We start from the raw sequence: 26,235 nt of genomic DNA on the forward strand, positions 1-26,235 counted from the left end.
TGAAGAAGCTGTTTAGTGGCCTCTTCATGTTGTCCCTAACCAACCACGAGAGCCTAATGTTCTCGAGACTGTAATGTTCACTAAACCCAGTTAAGCAGGTGATTCCAGTTTAGCGATATAGGTGAGACAGAAATCAGAGCACATTATGGCTGCCTTTCCTCGGCTGTCTGTTATCGGTGCTGTGACAGTGCAGGTAGTGGCGCTGGTGAAAATGACTGAAGCCCGTATCTTTCTGAGGGATCTCAGCACACAAAAGAGTCACAGAGACAGGGGCTGGAAGGGCCCTAAGTACGACTTCAATGTCCAAGACGAATTTGCTGTATATACACCTTATTAATTCTTAAAAATGTATTGGGTGTTGTCATTTTGTGTGGTGTGTTTTAATTTCATGTTTTGAAAAGTGAATACAAAAGTGAAAAGTGAGAGTGAAAAAATGATTTAAGCTTTCAGGAAGTAGCTGGAAAATGCTTATTTGGTCTTTGAGCTTTACACTTGCTTACTCTAAGCAAATACTGTATATACACAGATCGCCTTGGCTCTATCATACAACACTGGAGACAAATTAAGAATATTCAAACAGTAAATTATCTTTATTTAAAAAAAACAGAATTTCCTTACAAGGCAAAAATACATAAAGACAGGTATTAAGGAAGTAATGACAGACATGTAATTTGTATTTCTTAAAAAAATGTTTAAATCTTAAGGCTTGCTATGAAAATATGCAGCTCACAGACAGATGTGTGCTACTGTAAATAGGGCTTTGACAAAAAAAAAACTGTCAGGAACAGAAAACATTCTTCTCCAAAATTATTTAGTATCAGTCTGCTCAAAGCTCTATTGAGAGGCAGTTTGGACCTGGTTTTCTCTGCAGGCAAGACTGTGGTCCAAAAACCCATCTGATTCATTTACAAGCGGGTGGGCAGCCTGAAGTTTTCCTACAGAGAAGACAAGGACTGTTGTGTCTTGTCTATAAAAAGGAGTCTCCATGCAGTGTCTAGGGTGCTTTTGGAAAGCTAGTTTGAATAAAAAAAAGCACAGGGCAGAATTTTCACTGTGAGGAAAAAAAACACGAATGTTGCTAAAATGTTGTGCAAGACATCATGTGTGTGCCCAGCTCTGTGCACAATAAAGCCCGTGTCCCCGCCTTGTCAGATAGAAAGATTAGGATTTGCATGAAACAGTCCTAGAGCAGAACGAAGCCTTTTGTTTTTCCTGGGCGACGGAATGATCCTGCTGGTCGGGTCTGCATGGCTCACTGCGCCAGACAGCTCTTCTCACAGTACAGGTGAGGGCAGACGTCCTCGGCTCTGCCATCCCAGCCCATTGCTAGAACTCCTCCTCGCTGATCCCGCAGGGGGGTTAGTAAGGGAGCGATGGGGTCCTGGTTCTGCAATGCAGCTGCACGGCAGCGCCAAGACTGCCCTCCCCCTGGCTCGGCTCAGACGGTGACCTCCGGGGGCTTCTCGGTCGGAGTGGTAGGCGTTGCCTTTTTCGATATGGAGTAATAGTACTCCCGCATTCGCTCCTCGACAGCCAAGAAGCCAGGCCGCTCCTCGTGTCTGGAAAGAAAGAAAGAAAAAAAAGACATCATTGAAAAAATATAAGAGTAGTGCCTTCACACGCCTTGTAGGGTTTTTTTAAAGGACTGTGAGAAGGACGGGATGTGGAGGAGGAGGATCTGGGATGGACATGAGACCACTGGAGCTGGCCTGTGCTCTCAGCTCTTACTTGTAGATCCAGCAGTCTTTCATCAGGGTGTACATTTCTTCTGGACAGACAGATGGACAGTCCATTCTGTTTCCTGCTTCAATGAAGCTGATCACTTCCGGGCCCTTCATTTTCTGGAACAACAAACCAAAGAGTATGTATTTGTACACCTACAGTGCTGGAGATATATGGGGTTGGAGAACTGAAATGACTTAAGTCACTCGAACATTATAATTACCACATACAACGTCATTGATATCACTGATAGTACTAATGTACTAATGTATTTATTACACTTCATACAGTAGAACAATTTATAGTTAAGAAATGAGTGCATAACTTTGTCTCAGAAGGATGGTCTATATAATGTTATATTTTAATTAATTCTGGAATCTACTGTTTAAGAGACTTCTTATAAATTATTTCTAAACCATATGCTCGGTCGTACCTTATAAGGCTTCTGTCCGTAGGTGAAGGCCTCCCACATGGTGATGCCGAAACTCCACACGTCGCTCTTACTTGAGAACTTGTGGAAGTTGATACATTCCGGGGCGTACCACTTCAGGGGCCACTTTCCAGCCGTACGAGCCTGCAGACACAGGGCAGACACACTCGGGAAACGGCACCTCTATTCCCACGTCCGTGTCTCGGCTACGGAGCGACCTGTGCCAAGGGGCGGCCTTGAGCCAAGATGGCCGTGGACTAATGAGTGTAGCCCACCCCGGGTGAACAGAATTCAGCAGGAGAGAAAAAAAGCTGCCCGGAAAGGCTCTCTATGGAATTTAGTCACGTCTGCGAGGGTAATCCAGAGTGAGATCTAGCTTGCAGCCAGACTGCAGCTGGGAAGGAACACCAGACTGGCTGCCAGCATGTCATGGACACAAGTGTTTGCTATGGCAGAGGGTCCCTGGCCACCTGGGATGAGCTGGGAAGCAGAGAGAGTTACCCTCTGTAAGGGACTTCCTTCTTGAGCTGATGCACAGGCCTGTGGGACTCCTGGCTCACTGGTCTGTGCCGGACAGGTGGAGCGTAGTTTCTCAACATTTTCCATCCCATGACTCACTTAGATAAATATGAAACTTTTGCAGCAAACTGTCCCCCTCCCCAAGCACATAATTATTAAAATTAGAAACAAAACCTATTTCAATGTTTAATCTGAGTTTGTCTTCCTACTCTGTAAGGAATCGATTATTGCTCTCAGTCACTCTCAGAAGTTCTCCATTTTAGTTTTTTATGGCTGTCAGACTTGCAAAGCCTTAACTTGCATGGCGGTTGTGAAAAGCTAGTCTAAGAGAGTGTTTTAACTCTGGGTGCTGTGGTGTAAGTCAGGTGGGGGAGCTAGAGTGTGAAAGGTGTCTAGACCTACAGGAGTAAAGAGAGAAGGGGCAGAGAAGATCTTGAGAAGGAAGGAAGTCCTCTCTGTCCTTCCTGGAAGGGAAGCAATGAGGGAGCTCGGATTCTGGGGGCAAGGGGGTTAGTAAGTCATGTGACACAGCCAGCGTGAGTCGAGTGCAGTGAGGTCGCTATGCACCAAGGGGATTGCATTCTCACAGTCTCTAACCATCTGTGTGCCAACTCTTACAAAGCTTCATGCTTGCTGGAACGTGTTTCCCTGCCGGTCTTGTCATTTTGTTATGGTCTTGAATATTTAAATATTTTTTAATCCAATTTTTTTAATGTTCTGTTCCCCATGGGAAATGTATGATATTGTCCAATTCCACTGATCCTCTGTCCTTGCTTGGACAGACTGAACACTTCACCGTGCAAGAAAGCGTTTCTCAATCGGAAATCCCACCTTGTAATAGTTGTCGTCGGCGCCCAGGGCTTTGGAAAGGCCGAAGTCGCTGATCTTGGCATAGTGCTGATTGACCAGCAGGACGTTCCGGGCCGCCAGGTCCCGGTGCACGAAGTTCTTCTGCTCCAGGTAGAGCATCCCCAGAGAGACCTGGTGCATGAGCTCCACCACGTTCTCCACCGAGATCTGCTCCCTGTGCGGGAGGAGGAGAGGGAGAAGGTGGACACGGTGTTTTGAAGGCAGGAAAGAGACCGGAAGAAAAAGAGCACGCTTTGTGATCTATTTCTGGATCAGTGACAATTGTGATAAGCAATTGTTACTTTGCGGCAGCATTTGAAAATAAATGGACAGCACTGATGAATCATAATAATGTTAAAGACTCAGAAGCATTAGGCAGATGGAACGTGATCCTGGGATACGGGAAAAAATATTATGCTTATTTTTTGGAAAATGTGATGCCATTTTCCAAATGTGTAGGGGAAATGGGGGAAAAAGCCCTTAGCCGAAATCACTTGTTATTGACTGTTCTTATCAGATTCTCAGTTATCCCAGAGCCTGTCCTCCAGTGCTGTAGGACTGTGGCTAGCGGGGCTCTTACTTCCTGGAGGACAGGAACTTGTTGAGTGGGCCGCCAGGCGCCATCTCCATGACCAGCATGAGGCTCTCGGCCTGGCAGATCCCGATCATGCGCACGATGTAGGGGTTGTCCAGCTGGTGCATGATCTCGGCTTCCTTCATCATCTCGTCCTTCACGGCCTTCTCGTTCTCGCTCTTCAGCACCTTGATGGCCACGTCGATTTGCTTCCTGTGGAGCACGACACAGCGTTCTGAGACAACCAGCGCTCACATGTGGAACACGACTCAGCGTTCTGAGACAACCAGCGCTCACATGTGGAGCACGACTCAGCGTTCTGAGACAACCAGCGCTCACATGTGGAGCACGACTCAGCGTTCTGAGACAACCAGCGCTGAGGTGTGGAACACGACTAAATGAGAATGAGAATTAAGTTGTGTTCCACAGGACTGGTTTGTGTGGAAGACCTTCAGGTGGCTCGTGAAGACCCACTTACACAGCAGAGCATTAACTGGAGAAATCCGAGTTTCTCCAGTAACTGCTCAGGGGTACAACAGGAGTGTCTCACCTGGAAAGAAGTGAGAAAAAAGTAAAGTAACGTCGTAGGCGGTTAATGTCAAACTGTCATCCAGGTAAAGAGCAGTGTCCCAGTGTCCCAGTGTTCCAGTTCGCGCCGGGAGATTTCTCTCCAGCTCGTTTTTCCCCACGGAGAAAGAGCCACTCACTTCCTCATCTTGTAGACGCCCTTCTTGACGCAGCCGAAGTTGCCCGAGCCGAGCTCCACCTCGTCGATCATCAGCTGCTCCCTCTTCAGGAACAGCTTCTTGTCCTTCAGCTCCTCGGGGTCGCTGTAGGGGCTCTCGTACACAGAGGTGTCCATGGGGGTGGGCCGCTGGGGGGCTCCCAGCGCCAGCGGGGCTGCGGGGGCACAGGGAGCGAGCTGGTGAGCATGCAGTGGAAGGCGAGAGCGAAGTGGGGCGGGCTTGCAGTTACCAGTCCCCACAGCTTGGCCTGGTGGCTCTTTTCTGGCAGGGGGGGTGTTTATTGGTGAACTGCAGGGCTCTGTGGTTTATAGAGGCTGACGATGGCAAACACAAGAGATGACAGAATGTTATCTGATCTTATTATGTGTGAGTTGAAGCTGTCACCTCAGTATGTGTAAAACTTTTTTGGATTGATTTACTTTGCCAAGGTCTCTTCTTTCTAAGTGTGCGGGTCAGAACTGCTGTTCTCCAAAACTCAGAAATTGTCCCAGGCTTCTTCTGTCCACCACCCATCATGGACAATTGATTTGAGTTATAAAATTGGAGTGTACAGATACTGTACAGAATACATGTAAGGTACATACAGAATGCTATAAAAACCGTGCAGTAGTACATTTTGCTTTTGTAAGCTTCTCAAAAAGCTTGGGAACTTCATAAGGGAGGCAATGAAATTCAACAACACCAAAACACTCTTCTTACATGGTTTGAGGAACCTGTGGGTTTTTTGTTGATGTAGTCATTCTGTGGTAGGGTTACTTATATCCTGCAGCAGTTATTCTGCGACAGTTATGCGAGATCTTGTGCTTCCAAATATTGCCCATTCAAATTTTGTCCCACAGTTATAATGCTATAGATTTGACAAACAAATGAAGTGATTAAAGTTCTTGCATCATGTCTTGAATTAACAGTGGTGCTAGAGTCAGAGAAGGTGTATACTTTTTGTCCTTGATTGGCAGTAAGAATCAAACTTTTCATATTACTTTTTTCTTCATATCCAGGCGAACTGAGGCCTGTAGTTTGTACTATTTTTGTCTTTCCTTCTCCTATTAAAAGGCCTTTTAAACCCACAGAAATTACCAGGAGCATTGTGAGCAGCCCTTTAACCTCTCAGATACTGTTTGTAGACTGAATTATGCAGTTACACATACTACTGCATGAAATTCGGTAGGTTTATTATTAAACACAATGTACACAATTCTGTAATTATTTTGCTTCAATTAACCCACAGCTGATATAGAAACTGCACAGAGTATTTATCTTTTTATCACAGGCATCAAGTTATGAGCATAACAAAAAAAAAACCTTTTAATTAACAACCTTAATACTACATTGCTTCCACTTGTGCATAAAACACACAGAGCTGTAATGTTAGAAGCTCACCTTTGGGTGGCGGTGTGTATCCATTTGCTCCTGGTTTTCTCTGTAAGAGAGAAGAGGTTGATATAATTGTGCTCACGTACAAGAACATGAACCAGGTCTACTTAACACGCAGCCTCTCCACTCTGTTCCACTGCAGTACTTTGATGCAACAAGCTCCTTAGTTGCTATATTGATTCCGCCAATTATCAATTAAATATCTGAGGAGCTGACTGGAGCAAAAATCTGTGATGGAGTGGATTCAAAGCGCCACGGGTTTCGTATCTCTTATACAAACTGAGCGTTTCTAAAGCTCCTGATCTATTTGCTTTTTTTAAAGTTAAATACTGACTACCGCTCATCACCCGCAAATAAAGTAAGCACTTAAACATTGGTTTGAAATATAAGCAACTGCTATACACACGGCTTAATTTTTTTACGTGGAAGAAAACTGCCACAGAAAGAGAAAACTACGATACTCACAGCTGATGGAGGCACTGGAGCTGCCTGGGCTAAAAATGACAAAAGCAATCAAATCAGTGCTCTTCCAGAGCAGTATAAACCCCTGATCTACTGTCAACACGGCAGACTTGAAACAACAGGCAACAAGAACCTTCTGTCTGGAAATCACTTGTCACAGATATTCACATTTACCATTATCTGGATTCTCTGTTGTTTTATTTATAACCGTCTCTGAATGGTCGTCAGATTGTCTCTGTTTCCTTATTAGAACACATTTCTCTTTCTCCGCATCATTAACTAAAATAAACTCTTGGTAGACGCTGCTGTTAACCTAGTGAGGCTCAGCGCCGCTCTACTTGAAAACGTTGTTTAAGACAGTTTTTTCCCCCACAAAAAGCTGCAGGGTCTTATGCCAGTATTTGTAAAATGAATTCTGTACAGGCACTCCATGGTTATGTGACATTCTGTCCACCCCTTTTTCTAACCAATTTAGCCAGTTCAGAAATCAAGTATTTCTTTCTTGATTTAAACAAACGGATTTTCTCAGCTAATATTTAAAGGGAGATGGGAAGATAAAAAAAATTCTAGAACAAAAAAAAAGAATCAACCCCATACAGAAATAACTGTGGATTTAGCATGTAAGAGCATGCAATGTCAAGTAAGTATTATTTTATGCGTCGAACTTATATTCGTCGATCATTACAACGAATTTTAATTGGATCGAAGTGAAGTAGCATTCCCTCGCTCAAGGGATTTTTTAAAATACAGCTGAATAGCTTTATAAAAAGCGGGTTTTAATCGTCTGCTTCAAAAATTAGTTTCTACACACTTGAGTACAGACCTTGGTCCTACAAAGCTTTTCATCACAGAAACTTGTGCAGCGTTAGACAGACAGAGCCACGCAGCTCTGGAAAAGCTCTCGGCCCATACCTATGGTGCAGTTGGGACTGATGCAGGGCTCCCGCAGTGTGTAGACAAGACCATCGGGTTTGAGTTTGAGATATTCCACCAGCTGCGAATCAGACATGAAGAAGACATGAAGAAGCACCCAAACCGCCTACCCCAAACCCATAGTCCCCCTCTATTTCTTAATTTCAGGACAAGATGTTTTTAAAATTCGTCATAGACTCAAAGAAGCAACACCTCCACTGTGTACAATGGCAGCAAGCACCACTATATAGTGCACTGACCACCCGGCCTGTAATTCTGAAGAAATACAACTTTCAGATCTCTATGTCTTTGCAACGGACTTCCTGAACACATGTGGCTTGATGATTAGATCATGTAGGCTGTTATGTCTTTGCCAATTCATATAATTGATCGGAATAGTTCAGGATCTGATCAGTGTTATTTGTTGGGAAAGAGCGTACAACTTCAAAATAAAATGGATTGAAAAAATACAACTAATTGCAGTAAATGCATATGAACTTGAATTTTGTTGTTGTAAGGTGCTAAAACAGCACTGTCTGTTGTGATCCGGGGTCAGAAGCTGTTCTGTGTCGAGGTCTCTGGGAGATGTGGTACCACATGGTGGTGCTATGTCCTGGACTGCTCCAGGTGTCCTTCCTTCACTGTGTCAGTTCACTGATCAGGGAAGCCCGGTTACTATACCTGCCACACTGTGTCGAATTTGGTCCCTTCCGGCATGGAGTATTTCCCAGATTTATCCTGGATGATCTGATAATGGTAAGCTGTTTTTCCATATATCATGGACAAAGCAAAAGTTCCCGATTCATCCCGGTCCCTCACTCTGAGAAAACAAGTCAGTAAAAAAAACAAGAAAATAAAAACTTTTTGTATTTTTCATTTAACATTCTTGGGGTTTCTTCCTAGTAAACGTGGTATCGTATCCATTTTTCGTAAGTGGAGAGGTGTGTGTGTCTTTGGCCTGAAAACATGAGGTGGATGGGTTTTAGACACAGGGTTGTTATATCTTTGAGTTGCTTGTGAACATATAATAAAGATGGCTTAATATTATTAATTAATTAGCTACTGGAAATAATAGCACGCACCGGCCTTAACTTCAATGACCTTACTGTCTGTAGCAGAATGGATGAATTTGTAGACTGATCTCAATGTACGCCGTGCATGAATGTGTTTCTGTTTTGCACTCACCAATAGTTGAGCTAGTCTGACCTGCTGTCACATTACAGCCTAAGGGGAAGCAGCTGAGGTAGAGCCATTTCTGCTCTGCTCTTGTATGAAATGGCTGGTGGAGACTGGCATGGCGGTTGTAACTACGTTGAGGTACGCCAAGATCATATTTCCAGATCAGGATCAGGCCTTTAAATGGTGCTCACTGTTCCCTGGCTACGGTTTCTGTCTGCTGTCGAAGCAGAGCTCCTGCACAAACCCTGCAGGGCTGTGGCTCTCCAGGATTGGGGCTGAAGTCTCCCCAGACAAGGCAGTGACCACAGAGAGGGAGGTAGAGGGGTCACGCCCCCGAGGCGAGGCTCACAGGAATTTGCCGTCGGGCTGCACCCCCGAGTAGAGCCGCCGCTCGCCCTCCAGGCGCGGGATCTTGCCGTGGTACCAGGGCATCTTCTCGTGGGCCGTGGTGGCGATGAGCTTCTCCAGCTGGGGGGCCTGGCTGATGATGGCCTGCTCCATCGCTTCCCCCTGCAACGACACCAGAGCCGCTCACAGAGCCCCCGCCATGCCCATCGCCAAGCTGAGCCCACCGGGGCAGGCCCGGGCCTGGGGGGACCAGCGTGGTGTGGCGGTGACCCCACGGCTGCTGTTCCCTGAACCCACCTCCCATCTTTCAAAATGTGCCTTTCATTTGTCGCACTACCTTTACTGCTTGTGCAGAGCACACTGCGTTCCCCCTGTGTGCAGGGATCTGGGGTAAACTTCACTCTGTAGTGCTGAATTGTCCCTACTCCTAGAGGACCCCATCAGGCAGCTGGACATATCCATTTCTGCACGGTATCGTCTTCACATTGACATACATATTTGTGGGACTATAGAAGGAACTAGTCATCCATGCAGTTGATGCCAATACCCTGGCGTTCTTCAAGAAACAGCTGGATGAGGTCCTGGGATCAATTATCCAGCAACTATGAAACAGGCTAAATGGTCTTTTCTTGTTTGTATGTTCTTATAATTTAAGTTTGTGATTGATCAGATTTTCTGTCCTTTGTTATCTGTTTTGCTTTTCCAGACACCTGGATAAGGGCGTCTGCGAAGCAAATAAATCACAGATAATACCGCTGCGCAGTGATGATTCAGATGCACGTGTGGGGCATTTTTGATTCCAACTTTGCTCTTAATGTCTCATATGAATCAGCTCATGATTGAACGGGACTTAATTTCCCCAGTGTTTCTAAAGACACTGTGGACAGTGATCACTGCTCTAGTGCGCCTCTGTAAGACTCATCTTAAAATCAAGGCTGTCTGTTTTTCATGTTTATGGAAATTGTATATACGCCATATGCTTGGATCAGATAATAACATACTGCAACATTTCACAGTAAAACAGAAACAACAACTGCTGTTAACTGGGAATCAATTTCAATTAACGACACGTCATCTGCATCGTTCCCTGCTGCGTGATAACAGGCACATAAACCTGCACGAGACACTTCACATTTCATACTGCCCACGGTCAGTGCTGCTCCGATCTACATGAGCAATTTCAGGGCTGGTTAATCAGTACAAGAAATCAAAGAGCAGCCAGCATTAAAGTAAAGAACTCGGCTGCATCGCCTCCGTTCAAGCAGGACTGTTAAAAACAACGCGGATCACTTCTTTGTGTGACTTTTCTTTTACACAGAGGGAGAGCTCCCAGCCCATTTCCACCGGAACGGCTCCAGAGGGGGAGGGATTCTGGGAAAGGCCGAGCGAGCCCGCAGCGCCCCCCCCCCAGAGAGAAAGCAGCCCCCCTCACCTCCAGGTTCCAGGTGTGCCGGACGTACTCGCGCAGCATGTTCTCCCGGAGGCTGTCGAAGACGCCGAGCTTGGGCTCGACGCCGGGCGCGCGCAGGCAGGGCTTCCGCAGGGTGCAGACCAGCCCGTCGGGGTCCTTGGAGTAGTACTCGCACAGCTCGGCGGGGCCGCAGTGGGGCTTGCCCCCGGCGATGGCGTAGGTGCCGTTCAGCTGGCGCTCCACGGGGTAGTGGTGGAACTGCACGTCGCACACCATGGACAGCACGTAGCCCCCCAGGCTCCGCAGGCACTGGCGCAGCAGGAAGAGCCCGTCAGACATGCCGGCCAGCTTCAGCACCTCCTCCGCCTCGGAGCGGCTGATGCTGCCGTAGAAGAAGGGCAGATCGGCGGCGGGGTCCGGCATGGCGTCGGCAGGACAGCCACCAGAGGGGGGGTCTTCCTTCAGCGATGCTTGGGACACGCGAGGCTGCCGGGAGCACAGGACAAGCAAGTCAGACGAGTCCGCGCCTGTGGACTGAAATTAGCGACGGTGGGTTTCGCCCCCCTGCAGCCCCGCAGGTGTGAAAAGGTCGCTCCCAATCCTCGGGCTCTAAAAGCTGGAACGCGCTGGCGATTTCCGATCAATCGGCTCGAGAGCTGACCCAATCAACTCGGGATCAATCAGCTCGATCAACTCAAGAACTCGGGAACGTCAGGGTGCAGGCAGAGAGAAATCCACAAGGCCCACTCTGTCTCTCCAGGACCGATACGGAGAATCACTCTTGGCTCCCAGAGCAATGGTTTCTCAGACCGAAGACCAAATCGCGAGACCTCGTCTGCGGATGATGACTTGCCCCTTCGTCGTCTCATGCGTTAATGGAAATTTCTAGCTGCTGCGGAAGAAACAAGGTCGTGTGGGCGGCGGTAAAGGCTGTTGAGATTGTGAGACTGCGCTGTTTTGCTGGTTTTGTGCGACATAAATAAAAAACATCCAAGTGGCAGCGCAAAGTGGCCGCCATCGTCTGGTTAATAGCAGCCAGCCATGGTGTTCCCCTGGTTAAAGCTAAGGAACATGTTCTCTTGGATAACGTGGTGAATTTCCCTGAAGAAGCAGTTGAAAGCAAAGAAAGCTGTATTAAAGGCGATATGGACATATTTCGGCCACTGCTTTTCTTCTGCTGTATAGTGAAGCACAGCAAAGCAAATGGGTGGCACAATCTTTAGGAAGGACCTGCATCCTACTGTGCGAACAAGTGTTAAACAAGTACCACACAGCTCCACTCCCAGCTGGGCAGCGGGGATTGATAAGGAAAGAGAAATGCCGTTCCCACCTGCAGTGATCACCCACTGCATTCGCAGCTGAAGCCCCCTGGTGTTGCTCTTTACTTCCTGAAGCAAGACTTAGAGTGAATACGTCCTCAAAATGGGTGATGTCGCCAATTCACGGGTGACGCAGACACTGTTCTGTGGGCTGTGGCGAGAGGGAGAATGTTCTGGATAGGCAGTACTTTAGGGGACAGCAGGGGGACTAAATGAAACGAAAATTGTGTTCCTCTGACAAAAATGTGAAGTCTTTTCTTGCGTGTGTTGCGCTCTGTGCCTGGGTCCTAACCTCTCTGCAGAGGTTGAGGTGCCCTTAATGTCAGGAGGAAAGTGGGGCGCGCTGTGTTGCACTGTGGGAAGTGAGCACGAGTGCAGGCCGACACCCCAGCGCACACCGACTGTGCTCTCTGACAAGCGCACCGAAACCACAGCAGGAAACGCAACGGGCTTTTGGACCCCTCCCCTTTAGCCTGTCGCTCTCGAGTCGCGCAGGTGTGATGCTCGAACGTTCAACAGACAGGCTCAAGACAGGGGCCATGTCAGAAACCATCAGCCGACAGAGTCAGAAGGTAGCAACCAGGCAGAGAGCATATTTCATTTCACATCACAGCACTTTCACAAACTGCTCTTCCAATTCAGGTTCATGGTGACCCAGAGCCCATCCTGGCACACACTCATACCAGGGCCAGTTTTCCCACAATCCACTTTGTCTACCAGCATATCTTTTCACCGTGGGAGGAAACGAGAGCACCCAGAGGATACTCACACGAACACAAGAAAAACATGCAATCTCCCAACTTCACCAGGGACCTCAGTGAAAAAACCTCAACAACTATGTCATCCCAGAATCCCACTGAGCAACATATATGTTTTAAAGGGCTGATGGAGGGTGAGGGTCATGGTTTCTGCCTTATGCTCTATATTCATTTCATTACTTTCAGCTAAGTCAAGCTAAGCTAAGCTAAGCTAAGCTATATTTAGGTTAGCACATGCCTTTAACCAGGACAATTTGCAGTCTTTACAAAGTTTAATGATAATTGCAGATATAAGTGGGTCTGATTTCAAGTAAAGAGCAAGAGCAATGGTAATGAGAATGGTAATGCTGTTAGAAAGTGCAAGGCAAGTGCTGCACAAGAACAGAATGAACAATGAAACACAGTGTATAGCCGGTATACAGTGCAGCAGCAGGTACAAGCAGCTGGTACTGTCGCGACAGTGAGTGTCCACAGGTAGTTACGCAGTGGTGACACAGACACCCGTGTGGTGCTGTGCATTGCTCAGGGGCTGGGCAGTCCTGATTTCTGCGGGTGGTTTGTTCCGCCCTGACAAGCAGGGAGGGAGAATGAATGTCCTCTTGGAAGAGTTTTCTTACACTGTGGAAGTAGAGGAACACACATTTCGAACTCTTGTTCACAACTAATGATCTTGCAAAACGTAGACGTAAACGTAAACGCATTTCTATTAACGAAAACCAAATTATGTTCTTTTATCAAGCTTATGTAAAGCTGCATAGATAAGCACCAGCACTTGTTATCTGAATCACATTTATTATTTATTGTGTATAGTAAGTGTATATTAATTTGCTCTGAAATCTGACAGACTTCATGTCAGTGTTGACAAAGCAAAATGCAGATTTAACATTACTCATCTGGACTGTCTAAACCTATCCAAACTTATCCATTCATCAGCTCTTGATCATCTCATGCTCAAACAGGCATTTTAAGAGCGGGAAAGTGAAATTTGTGCCAGTGACAAAGCAGATGAGCACACCTGGCAGTGCCGTCAGTGGGACTTTGTTGGTTCACAGAGGGACGCAGACCAGAAAAAGAGAACGCCTCAAGCTCACACAGAGATGCCCCAGTCGTTGAGGGACTTTCCTTTCACTTCCTCACTCTGATACTTGGCTTCCAGACACGGACCAGCCAGTCTACCTGCAAGCCAGCAAACCTGGATCTGTTCGGGACCTATTCCCCCACATCTATGTCTAAGAACCAAACAGAAAATGCAAGATTAAAAAGAACCAACTTTCAAAGATAATTTCATGAAGCGGTGGAGAAGAAGGCTCTTGCACAGCAGCTTCAGAGCAATCCTTCACCAGTGACTCCAAGGCCTGGCAATACTACTGAATACTTCTCAGTCGCTGACACTCACCTCCCATCAGAACACTCTTTGCCAGATGAAGTAACATTTCCCATTGTTGCTAGTTACGTTAGCAGGTGTCCCACTAGCGACACAAACAGTATGCAAACCCCAACACTGGAAAAAGTCTTTTCTTGGTGTGGGTTTTAACACTAGCAATAATTCCTGGTGGGCTAATTGTCTGATATATTGAACCAGACTGTGGGCATTAGTTTGGAAAGGGAGGTGGAGAATTACTCATAGTGTGTCGTCTTATTTCAAGACTTCATCTCTTTTTCCAGTGTAATCACTGAAGGCCCACAACAAAAAATCTTCCTCATCTACAGTATGTACGTTCTTTTCCCAGTCAAAACGTTAAAGTCTTCCGCAAACTGTAATTGCTAGGAGCATTTCACAGGCAATAATCTGTCAAGTGTTCATTAGTAAGAAAAACACAGCTGCCGTAAAGAGAAAAGAACAGCTCCCTGTCCTTAAGTGGTGCCTCTGTCAGGCGTTTCACCGAGGCCCGAGATGCAGACGGGGCGGCGTCACGCTGTTCTGAGTTTACAATCAGGCGCCTGGACGCAAACCGAGGAGACAAGAGAGAGGCTTTGCTCTTTCCGCCCGGCTTTTTTTTCCCGTGGGTTCCACAGAATTTGTAAGACAAAAGAAGAAACAAATGCCAAAAAAATCACGCCTAACCGATAAAGACTTCAAAGATAAGATCAGATCACTTCATTGGCCCTATACAATTCCTTGCATTCGGAAGTTGTCTTTTTGCAGACCCCAGCTCGCTCTCCATGAGACACACAGACAGGGAGAGAAGGTGGGGGTCAGAGCGCAGGGTCAGCCATTTATACGGCGCCCCTGGAGCAGCTGGGGTTAAGGGCCTCGCCTGGGGGCCCGATGGAGTAGGATTCCTCTGCCAGCCACGGGATACAAACTGGCAACCTTCCAGCCACAGGCCCAGATCCTGAGCCACAGAGCCACCACTCTGCACAAATACTGTAATATGTACAGGTGCAGTAGATGAATACTAGACTTGAATTTCCCCAAGTGCGTTTGCACCCCATTTTATGTTTCCAGGTCCGTTTCCCGGGAAAAAGCCACATTAAATGACCCAAATATTTCAGTATTGCATGTTTCAGTATTGTCATGAAGACATTTTGTTAATTGCTGTTCACTACATTTGAGGCTTTCTATATGCGTGACACCTGCCAAACTCACTAAGAAGCAAAATACCTGGTATCATGATGCCAGGTCCTAGACCACCGTCTCAGCTGTGACCCTCTAGGTCTGAATTCTCCACTACTGCAATGCATGAAGGGACACCGTGATACAGCAGGGTGAAGCTACTAGAGACTATAGGTTCTCTCTTCCTGCTCCAGCTGGACAAATAATCCCAGAATGGCTCAGCATTGGAGTACTCAGTCAAATATCCAAAGCACCATTCGAACGCCCTGCCTCCTGTCTGCACATCATGTGGCACAACAGGACCCGGAAGATATGCTTCACTTGTCCTGGGTTGCTGGTATTAGTCTGAAGTTTCAGAGTCGATCAAATGTATACTTGAAATGCATGTAGTATAGCTCCCATGACTTATCCTGGCATTGCAGTCTTATCATTTAAAAAAAAAAACATTTCTTGTAATACATTAAATGAAAAGTAAAAAATGAGAACATGAGTATAAGTACCACTCATTGTCCTGTGTTATTTATCATTGAAGACCACCTTGTTGAGTGTTAGTTTGTCAGGAATAATTGTCTATTGCATAACCTGTTACGTGACCTTATGACTCCTACTGTATATTAGGCATTTGTCATTGACAACGCAAACCTCCTGAGACGATGTGTGGTTATGCCCGATTTCTGGGAAAGTAAAAACCTGCCTCATAGGTGACACCATGCTTCCTCGCAGCGCTGGGGCTCTGGGTCCAGTTTTGGACCTGTGGAGTTTGTTTGCTCTCCCTGTGCTCATGCTGATTTCCTCTGCGTGCTCCTGTTTCCTCCCACCGTCTAAAGACAGGCTGGCGGGTTCCTTGGCTTCTGGGAAAACTGTCCGTGGTGTGACTGTGTGTGTGTCTGGCGTCACATACAGGGCATCTCCTGCCTTGCGCCTGTTGCTTGCTGGGATAGGTTCCAGCTCCCCTGTGACCGTGCACTGGAAGACGCCGTTAGAAAACAGATGGATGGGTAAAATATTTTGGGAGAGTGGCCACTTGTGTCCAAGTCGTGCTGAGAGCGGAAAACGGTCTTGAACGATGCAAACAACGACATCCAGCAATCCACAACACTCGCACTTTTGTACAAAACGGGGAAACTACTTCGAAAAAGCAAACGAGAGCTGTCACAAGAAGACACCAGTGGCATCACCGTGAGATTGCTCTGGAGAGGCGACGGGTGTTCTGGGGGGGGTTGATGATTAGGCTGATAATGAATGGAAAAAAACCTGCGTCACAGCACACCGACACTGAAGGGAGAATTCAAACAGTCTGTCTCTGGAGGGGAAACGTGTATCCTGAATCTGATTGCTCTGTGGTTCTTAGGACGACTGCAGACGACGGAATCTCATGTTCTGCAACTGCAATGATCAAAACTCGACAGCTGCCACAGGTTAGAAAAAAAAGAGGGTTTTGGTTCGATTTCAAACAGAAAACTGAGAAAAAAAAACAGACAAATTAAACCCCAGGGGCCTACGCAGTTGCATTTTAATGTTTGAACGATTTGACTTTCTCTGCATGTTCCCTTTTAGGAAGAAGGAAGAAAATGCAATTTTGAAAAATCTGGTGAAACCGCAGATGCTTTCCAAAATTGTAATAGGTCAAATGTTCCATGTAGACTTGAGGGAGAAGGACTGCATTTGCGTCAGCGGGTGTCGAATTTAATTTTGCTGCCTTTGGATGTTTAAATGTCAAGGTTTTTGTACGTGGGTGAGGGGGGTAGAAGTTTGAACTATTTGTTGCTAATGGAGCTCCATTTACTCACACACTTCACATGACATGGTATTGCAATCTTTAGAAACCTTAAAGATTCAAGTCTGAAATGATACAAATCCATCATGGGCTCGAGAATTCAGTTTCCTGGTGGATTCTTCGTGTCCTATGTGCTCATCAAGGGAAACTGATGCAAAAGGAACGGCTGTTATATCAAAAGCCCTTGTGTTCAATTTGCACCTTTTCTTTGACATTAAAGACCCCGAAATTGAGCAATCCTGCCCTTATCTCCCCAAGACACATCTTAAATAACTGGCTTGTTACAGGGCCCAGCTAAACTCTTAGGTTAATTGCAAGGTTGTTGATTTATTTACTTAGGCTCAATGGCAAGTTAAGCTATATGCTATTTTATGCAAATAGCATCTTAAATGGCTTTGCAATGTTCCTAATTGAGTAATGTAGCCAGAAGACAGGGGTTATCTTGGGATAGTTCAGCCCAACGTCTCGGCTTGTTGTCCACATATATAAAATATATCAGTATGTATTACTATTTGTCAAGACGCACACACACTCCAATGTTGCCAAGCTGCTGGTGGGAGCTGAACGTTATTATTCTCTACCAATTTAGGTCCAACACTACCGTTTTTACTTGAAGCCCTGGGCTGAAACATCTAATTTCTACACAACACCTCAAGTCTGTGGCTTGATAGGAAGAGCTCTTCAGTGACAGTTTATCCTGTGAGCTTGTGGTCTCACCTCAGAGATTTGGAGGGAAAGGGGAGCAGAGGGTTTGTCACATTCTAGAGAATCTGCCATCCAATCAGCGACAAAGGATCTGTTCCAACAGCCAATAACATGAAGGCTGCAGCCAGGATCCTGAGCAAAAGGCATTCTGCATGCTGCCTCTCTGAGGTGTAGCAAAGGCATAATTTTATCTTAGAAACTGCAGCTTCAGCTTGAGAGTTTATTACATTCCCAAACCCTCAAGAGGAAGACAATGAACAGTATGCTAAATACAGCAATGAACAGATAATTAATTTTAAAGGGCAGCGGACATGTCTGTTATTGTTGTGAAGGAATCATTTCAGGTTATATAGAGAAGCCCTTCAACCTTGTGTAGATGCACCTGTGAAGGTGCCTCCCCTGTCTGCAGTTCTTTGTCACCTCTGTGGCTTTTGAGTGACCACAACATCCTGGCTACACCTTATTCATGTTATCCACAATGCAGTCTGAGACAGACCCCCCACCCGCCACCCACACCAAATCAAATGGGTCTGACCTGAGACACGATACGTACACTTGCCACCACAGAAAAGAAAGCAGGTCTGGGAGAAAGATCTGTAGGAATGGAGCTCATCAGCTGTCACGATGACCTCACAAACGTTTTGTTTCTACTTGAACTTTGAACATCTTGCTTTTTTCCTCCAATACCAAATCTGGATTATGTTTTCTTTTCCATCAGTAGAATATCTGGCTGCTGTTCAAAACCATCAGGTGACCCACTGGGGTCATCTATAAAAAGTCAAGAAGCTTGTCATGTCCAGCTACAAGGCTGTTTATGGAATGCTTCGAAGGTTTGAATTTTTGAAGTGGTTACATAAAACATAAGAAAGGTGACAAATGAGAGGAGGGCATTTGAGTTGTCTAGACTATTTGGTAGCTGGTAGCTATTGGATCCAAAGAAGACTTCAATAACGGCTTCGATAACATGACTGCGCTGCTTGCTCCACACTACCATCACCCTCTTCGTAAAAGTGCCGGAATGTAACCTTTTTTGATTTTGTGAAAATGTGGGCAGTTTAAAGCCGAAATCTTACCACGTGACCTAAAAAGTTTCTATCGTGTTCAGATCTGTTGCTTTCTTTCCTTTGACCCAGGAAAGTGGAAGTGCTTTTTGTTTAATGAGAGAAAAACTGAGGGAGGGGAAATTTACCCCAAATACAAGTGCTGGGCGTCTTAAAAAGGTGACAAATGGAAACACAACTATGCTTATTATTAAATGTTTGGAATTCCTAACTTTTATACTTTCTTCTCTCTTTCTTTCATTGAGTTTTGTATTCTTTTGTTTAAAAACTTTGCTATACATTCAAAGGTTAAAGATGTAAGTCCCCTGAGATTTACAGCAGGATGGCCAACATGTGTTTTTGAAAACTGTTGGTGGTGATCACATGGACATCTGCAGATCACAGCTCTGTCACATGGTCTGCACATGTTTCTCAGACAGAGATTGCTCTTTGCTTCATCTGCCAACACAATCTGATCTGGCCTGGCCTGTGTCATTGTCACAGGATCAGTTAGAAATACTGAGATCGTCTCAGGGCGTGAAGGTCCGGTCTCTGTGGAAAATGGATGTTATTCCTTTTTGTATTCTAAGCGACCTTTATGACTGCACTCTTTCCTCCAATACATTCACGCCTGTCAGAGCTATTTCTCAGTCATGCTCCTCACCCAATCTGAGAGCGTCAGGGAAGTCAGTGGGATTTGGTGGAAGGCTGGTGATCTTTCTGGATTTTGGCATTTTAAGCAGGAGGTGTCTGAAAAGTCACCGCAGTTTAACTGGCTTGTGGTGGCCAAGCGTTCATAGCAATGTCTCTATCTGATCCGTTGATGTTGGCTTTTTCTATCATTGTGAAGCAAAATTCACCAGAATTCTGAGTCAGGATACTTTTGATTATAAGTTGAGAGTGTGCTTGGGGGGCTTGTTCTCTTTATGAGGTTGCTGGTATGAGCTGATGGAAATTTTCCACCATACAGAGCATGGTGCCAGGCAGATCAAGATAAAAAGGTCCTGTCATAAGTCGACATGGATACTCTGCTTTTTGGTTTTCAGTGAGAGCACACTGCACTGGTGCAGTGTTATGGCTGTGCACCCAGGTGGCACATCTGTGTTCTGCTTGGGCCCTCTTAACAGTCCTCATGTTCAGTCAGACAAAGTAAATAAAAAAAAACTACTATACTCACTTACATGATGTTTGCTAACCTTTATCAAAGGATGTAACAACTTCTTATCTTTTCTGTGCCGTTGTAACCTAGGACTTTGCATCTTTTCTTAAAACAGTTCTGTTTGAAGAGGCATTTGTGCTTGAACTGAAACCCAACAATTCCAACCTGCAAACTGCAAACCTGAAGGCTGGAAACCACCCCCCTGGGGAAAGTCTGACAGTCCTGGAGGTACTCTCTCTTAACAATGGCTAAAACTTTCATTTAGCTCCAATGCACCATGGGAAACTTTCAAATCTGTTTTCAAAATACTGTCTCATAAAGTGAGTTTAATAATCAGCCTCTGCATTGTGTCATTCTGTTCAGTGCAAAGTGTGAACAACCTTCGATCTGTTGCAGATTGACCTAGTTGGTAGCTTAACCATGAGGCACAAATGCATGATGTGGCATATTCAATCCCTCTGGTTACTTCCTGGAGCTTCGCAGCGCTAATTCTTGTCAAACATCTAAACTACCTATTGGGTAAGATTACCAATACAGGCTCGCTGTCATAATTATCAACATATGATGCTCTGCATATTCACTGAAACACTTCATTGAAAAGTGCTTTGAGATAGTGCTGAGGAACTCAAATAGTCTGATTGATTCCAACTCACAATTTCAGAACCGAAAAACACAAGCCTCTCATTACTTTTACCATGACTACAGGAAATGAGTATTAGAGAAGACTGCGTTTTTTCACAGCGCGTGATTAAGACTTCTAAAGGCTTCTAGAAAAGAACCCACAGACATGGCGTCTTCCTGACCCAGTGTCTATATTTCTTCAGCTCCAGATTGCTTTCTTTAGACAAGGACCCCAGGTGCTTTTGCAAGTAAATCAAAAATAATGAGTTGGTTGAATTACCGTTTATTCATCGGACGGACTTAATAAACAACATAATGGAACTCAAAGCAAGGCTGGAACAAGTACACTGTGAGCGGTTAATTACGACATGTTTGAAGCGATTATTGACAAACTCCAACCCACGCAATTGTAAAAGCTGTTTGCTGTCGTCGCCTTTGCGAAAAACAACTAAATTCGACTGAAAATAAAGGATGCCAGTCCCACAGATAAAAAAAAAGTTAAGGAGAAAATCAAAACCCCACAAAGCCAGCTCTGTAAACTGTTTAATGTCAATGTTGAATCTTCAGTAAACATATGAGAAATACTATAAATTATAAAAGGCAGGCACGTTGCTTAAAGTGTCTTTTTAGAAATGAAAAGTGGCATCAGAATGAAGACAGGAAAGTAAAATTACTTCTAGTGTAATGTTGCTGATGATATGAAGAATTCCTCTTGTTATGACAGCCCGATCCTATTTGAAAGACACTGACATCCCAGGGGAATTCAGTAAGTACTACCGTAAGTTTATGAGAGCAGCGTTCTACCATTGTATAGACAGCAGTTTGGTTGAGTCTTTGAGACCCAGAGTCACTGGGACTGTCTCTATTTCAGAAGACCTCGAGCTGTTTGGGTTTCCTAAGTGCCAGGGTTAGGGTTAACCCTAACCAGGAATAGCAATTAGAGGATAAAGGAAACTAGTTCAGAGCAGTACAGTGGCACTGCAGCTAGCACTGTTACCTCACAGTACTGGGTTAGTTTCTTGAGGTGCTGTCTGCGTGGAGTTTGCATGTTCTCCCCACGTTTGCGTGGGTTTCCTCCAGGTGCTCCGGTTTCTTCCCACAGTCCAAAAACATGCTGGTAGATTTATCGGCTTCTGGGAGAAGGGGCCCTGGTGCGAGTGTGTGCATGACAGCGTCTATCTACCCTGCAACGGACAGGCTTCCTGTTCGGGGTGGAACCCCACCCTGCGCCCGGTGCTTGTCGGGATGGGCTCCGGCTCTCCCGCAACCCTGCATTGGATAAGGCGGTCCAGGAAATGAATAGGGAACTAAGAGAAAGAGGAAAAATGTGCTTTTCCAAGAAGAGCAGAGGTGCAGGTGTCGACTGGGCATCTCGTCTACCCTTCTACAGTCTACCGTCCTTCTATACGTGTGCAGGTCTACAGTTAGAGCAGAGAGAATTAACAGGGCAGTTCTGCGGGACCTGTGAATTGTGGATATAGAGAAAGCTACAGGACTGACGTACTAGATCTACACTTTTACTGTCCAGCGGTCCTTTGCTGCCGTGGACTTTACAAGTTCCTTAGAAGACCTGCAGTGTGGTCTTCCAAGCTCAGGAGTGGGTTTCATTACCACAAGGTCATTATTCCAGTTTGCAGCTGTTATTATTACTGCTAACAACAACAAACCAGTCCACACGGATGGACATCCAGTTGCAAAGTCTCAGGGAAGCCGTCTAAGATACTCTCAGGAGCAGACATTTTGTTTTGTTTGAAGCTCAACGAAAGAAAGCTGTTCAAATATTTGACTCACAGGCTCACATTTTTTCTGTAAAGTTTCACTTTAAAGCAACAAGGAACACCGCCAACTGATGGAATTTGGAGAAATACTCTGAGACGTGTGTTATTCTTCTAAACGATACTAAGATTGCTGGGTGAAATACACGAACCACTTAAATTTGCCCTCGTTCAGTTGGAGGTACAGATTCCACAAAAACATACATTACAGTACAATGTCTACTTTAAGCGCATTAAAATTCCATAATTGCAGAATGAATTCCTTTGTTTAAAACACACAGAACATTTCCAGACCCAATTTCCTTTGCTATGTTCTAGTTAAGTGTCAGATGAAGAGACCAATGAAAATTTAATTTGACTGGGTTAGATTCTTGCAGTGCTGTCATATAATCTTACCATAAAATCACAATATTTCTCAACTTCTTGTCAGGTAAAATCTCTTATTAAATAGTAAAGGATATTTATTGTATCACAACTGTTAATGCCCTCCCCAATTATTATTCATTTTCTGGGGCTATAAATAGGGAAAGGTGGAGTCTTGAACTCTGCACTATTATCATGTTCTCTTTCTGTATTATAGGTAGAGTTTTGTACATTTACATTTACAACCCCCTATACTGTTTATATAATGGTGTTTTCGCTGTCATGAATTATTTGTCATTTAGCATGATGTCAGTGTTTCTGAGCAAAAAAAAAGCAACTTTTAAAGTTAAAGATTCTTCGGTTTAAAAGAACAGTTTTCGGATTCAATTAAAAATAATATTTCTAAGTTGTACAACTAAAAAAATACAACGTTTACATAGCTAAAACATCAATCTGAATTATATTTTCAAAATACTTAATGACAAAAAGTTTATAAAAAAGAAAGAAACTAGAAAGAAGTCATATAAATGGACCTGTGGAAATAATTGGTTCATAAATAGTAGCATGAAACGTCTAATGAACAGATGCATGTATACCCTAAACTACAGGAAGACACTGTATCTTCTCATGTGCTCTATGGAATGAGAGCAACAAATTGAACAAAACCTGGCGTGAGTATTATATTTTAAGATTATGCACGTCCTTGTAAATGAACAAATTCCTGTTGCCGTTACAGCTTAATGATAAATGTCCTGATGATAAAATGTATTTGTTTGTATTATGTCCTTTTATGTTACGATTTTATTTCTTACTACTTACCTTAACTCTTTAAAGTAGATTTTATTTTTACTGGTGTGGGTTAAAAATGAAACTAAACTAATTTATTGTTTGTAATCGCACATACATTCTGCATTCTATTGTTTCAAATATTTTTCTTTCATTGTATGGCTTCTGTCAGCCTCATGGGATCTTGCGCATTAACTCGACAGTTCTGCATGACTTATTGTGAATACAGACTTTAAAATCCCCTTGCAAATAAACAAAATGCAACATTTATGTATATAATCTGATTCACAGAGAATAACATATATCTCAGTGTCTAAACAGAATTAAATTGAACTGCAAATCAACAAAGCGTTTTTGCATAACCTTGCTCATCACAGAATGCATTCATCGACTGGTGGCCTTCCCTGAACAAAGATGCAGACATTTTTAATTTCGTACTTGTTTGTTTAATAAAAGTCAGTTTCTGTTTGCTATCAGCAACAAATACACTAAGCTTTACAATACTGACTCAAATATGAAGAACATCATTGAAAATTGTGCTCATTAACTCTTATTAAAAATAACGGGATTTAAAATTTAGATTAACAGTTTGGGGAAACAAATTATTTTCTGTATTATCGTATTACTATACTTACGTAAATAATTGATTCAAAAGTAGATTACAACACATTTTGAGAGAAACAACTCATAAATAATGTGCATGGTTCACGTTGCTAGACAAGTAGAGAATGATTTTTTTTCATATTTGTTTTTATTCTTATGGTGAACAACACTACATTTAGATTCAGCAAAATCTTTTTTTAAAGGCAATAATCCTGGGAAATCAAAAATGAATGAAAAGGTTTTTCACTTACTGAACGGAATGCAGTCTGGTATTTTAAAAAAAAAAATAATATGAAGCCTCTTGCAAAGGCTTACTGTCACACTTTTGGGCTTTTCGTTTTACTTTGAGTAAATCTATCGGAAGAGAAAATTATTTTGTTCGCCATACAACTGCCCTGAGAAAAACTGTGCAATTAAGGCTCTGTTTTCTGCTTCACAATCTGATGTTTGTGAACATAAAACAGTGTGACCCATTTTATGCAATCTGTTCCTTTTGGTTTGCAGTTTTCCTTTTCTTTGACAGACCAGCCCGAAGCCCACTCTCAACATGATAATACCAGTTGAAAACGATCTCCCCATCTAGTCCCCACTCCATTATTAGGTACTGTAGGTCGAACTGTGTGGCACTGTCCTGCAATCTATATGCTGAGCCTGTCTGCACTCAGTCCACCCCTCCCAGGGGTATACAGACCATATACCCATATAGGGTTGTCAGGATGTAGAGATAAGGGACAGGTGTGGGTTCCATTCCCAGATGATCACTGCTGGTGTACCTTTGAGTACAGTACATCAGCTGAGTTGCTCTAAGAAGAAATGCCCAATGGTGTAAATGGGCACAGATATACAGTAAATTGCCTTGAGTGAAAGCACTGACCAAATAACTTCAGTGATGATCTGTACTTCATGCTCTGTCAGATGTCTGCCATGTCTTTCAGGTGTTTAGGGTGCTGTGCGTGCCCCAAAGGCACTTTTAGACATGTCCCATCATATACAGTGCATTTGTGTACAATGGGACTAACCTTACCTTGAGCTGGATAAAGGCACCATATAAATGAAGTGCATATTATTATTTAGACAATACCAAAGTGAGAGGGGAAGGCGTTTTACATCCCTTTGAGTTGGAATGTACCTCAGCATAATTTTTGTTTGTCTTTTTGTCAAAGTCTTTTGTGCGCAACCGATGTGCCGACTAATTAAAATTTGATGGTGGAACATTAAAGTTCAGTTAAATTAAAAAAAGATAATTTAATTTGCAAGTTATAAAGAAAATTGGTTCTATAAAAATGACGACAGAGAGATATTTTAACTGTTAATGGCGAGCAGGGCATTCGTACAGCAGCTGGGTCTCAGCACAGCTGCTTCACAGACAAGAAAAGTACAAACCGTGTCTTCTGTCACACAACTGACAAACAGACTTTGCTGCTTTGAAACTAGCACTAATAGGACTGTTATTTTCCTGGCTTGTTTTCCACACAAATTCGGCATAATTTTCCTAACGGAATAACAACTTGTGAGCCAGTGACTTCCAAATGATCATCGGCCCCGTCACATGCCTCTCACGTTATTCTTGTAGTTAAAACGTTTGGCTCTTTGATTTAAAACTAAATTGTGTGTCACTATGCCAAGGAGCATGTCATGGGCATTCACTTTTTAGGACCCCGGCTGGTTTTTCGGCCTTAGCCACAGGTGAAAGATGGAAATTGGCTGAAGGAAAAAAAAACTCTCACCTTTGCCCAGTTACTTGGCTGATGTGTTCATCTAGGGTCATAAATCCAGTTTTGTCTTCAGTCAGACAGCCTTTCTTGTGGAATTCCTTTGTGGATGAAAGCTGCCCGGCGTCTGGCTGACAGGCGAGCGGTGCCCTTTTCTGTCGCACGGCAGTAGCAGTGAAACACTGAGCTCAGACACATCGAGCACGAGCTGTTTAGGTGAGAAAGCAGTGTGGGCTGACGACTGGATTTGTTCGTCTTCTCAGAAACCGTAACCTACTTCCTCACCCCTGTCTAACTGCCGAGGGCGAGCTGAAAAAAAAATACAAGCAAGTACGACAGAAAAATGTAGCGTTTTCCACTCACCTGCCAGTGAGCCGAAACCTTTATTTTATTTACTTCAAAGGGACTGAGAAAAACAAACAGGCAGTGTGCTGAAGACAAATATCCCAGCCTTTCAAGGCTCATAATGTTGTCCAAAAATATTTTATTTCCTGCTATTATTTATTTTTATTTTGCATCTTGTTAACAATTGCT

The 26,235-nt window shown here is 44.3% G+C and overlaps 1 protein-coding gene across 1 annotated transcript; it reads right to left on the reverse strand.

Annotated features, from left to right (window-relative positions):
* Positions 1-565: 565 nt before the first annotated feature.
* zap70 (zeta chain of T cell receptor associated protein kinase 70) lies at positions 566-25,897 on the reverse strand. The gene is made up of 13 exons (XM_088907526.1): positions 25,717-25,897; positions 10,548-11,012; positions 9,117-9,277; positions 8,270-8,408; positions 7,589-7,670; positions 6,680-6,708; positions 6,221-6,260; positions 4,802-4,994; positions 4,101-4,307; positions 3,503-3,695; positions 2,156-2,296; positions 1,729-1,841; positions 566-1,559 (listed from the first exon to the last, which is right to left on the reverse strand). Exons 2-13 carry the CDS (start codon positions 10,947-10,949, stop codon positions 1,439-1,441), a joined length of 1,821 nt encoding a protein of 606 aa, XP_088763652.1. The 5' UTR covers positions 10,950-11,012; positions 25,717-25,897; the 3' UTR covers positions 566-1,438.
* Positions 25,898-26,235: the final 338 nt, after the last annotated feature.

The sequence above is a fragment of the Atractosteus spatula genome, chromosome 28, assembly GCF_055471065.1.
Source record: "Atractosteus spatula isolate fAtrSpa1 chromosome 28, fAtrSpa1.hap1, whole genome shotgun sequence".
Classification (NCBI taxonomy): Eukaryota; Metazoa; Chordata; class Actinopteri; order Semionotiformes; family Lepisosteidae; genus Atractosteus; species Atractosteus spatula.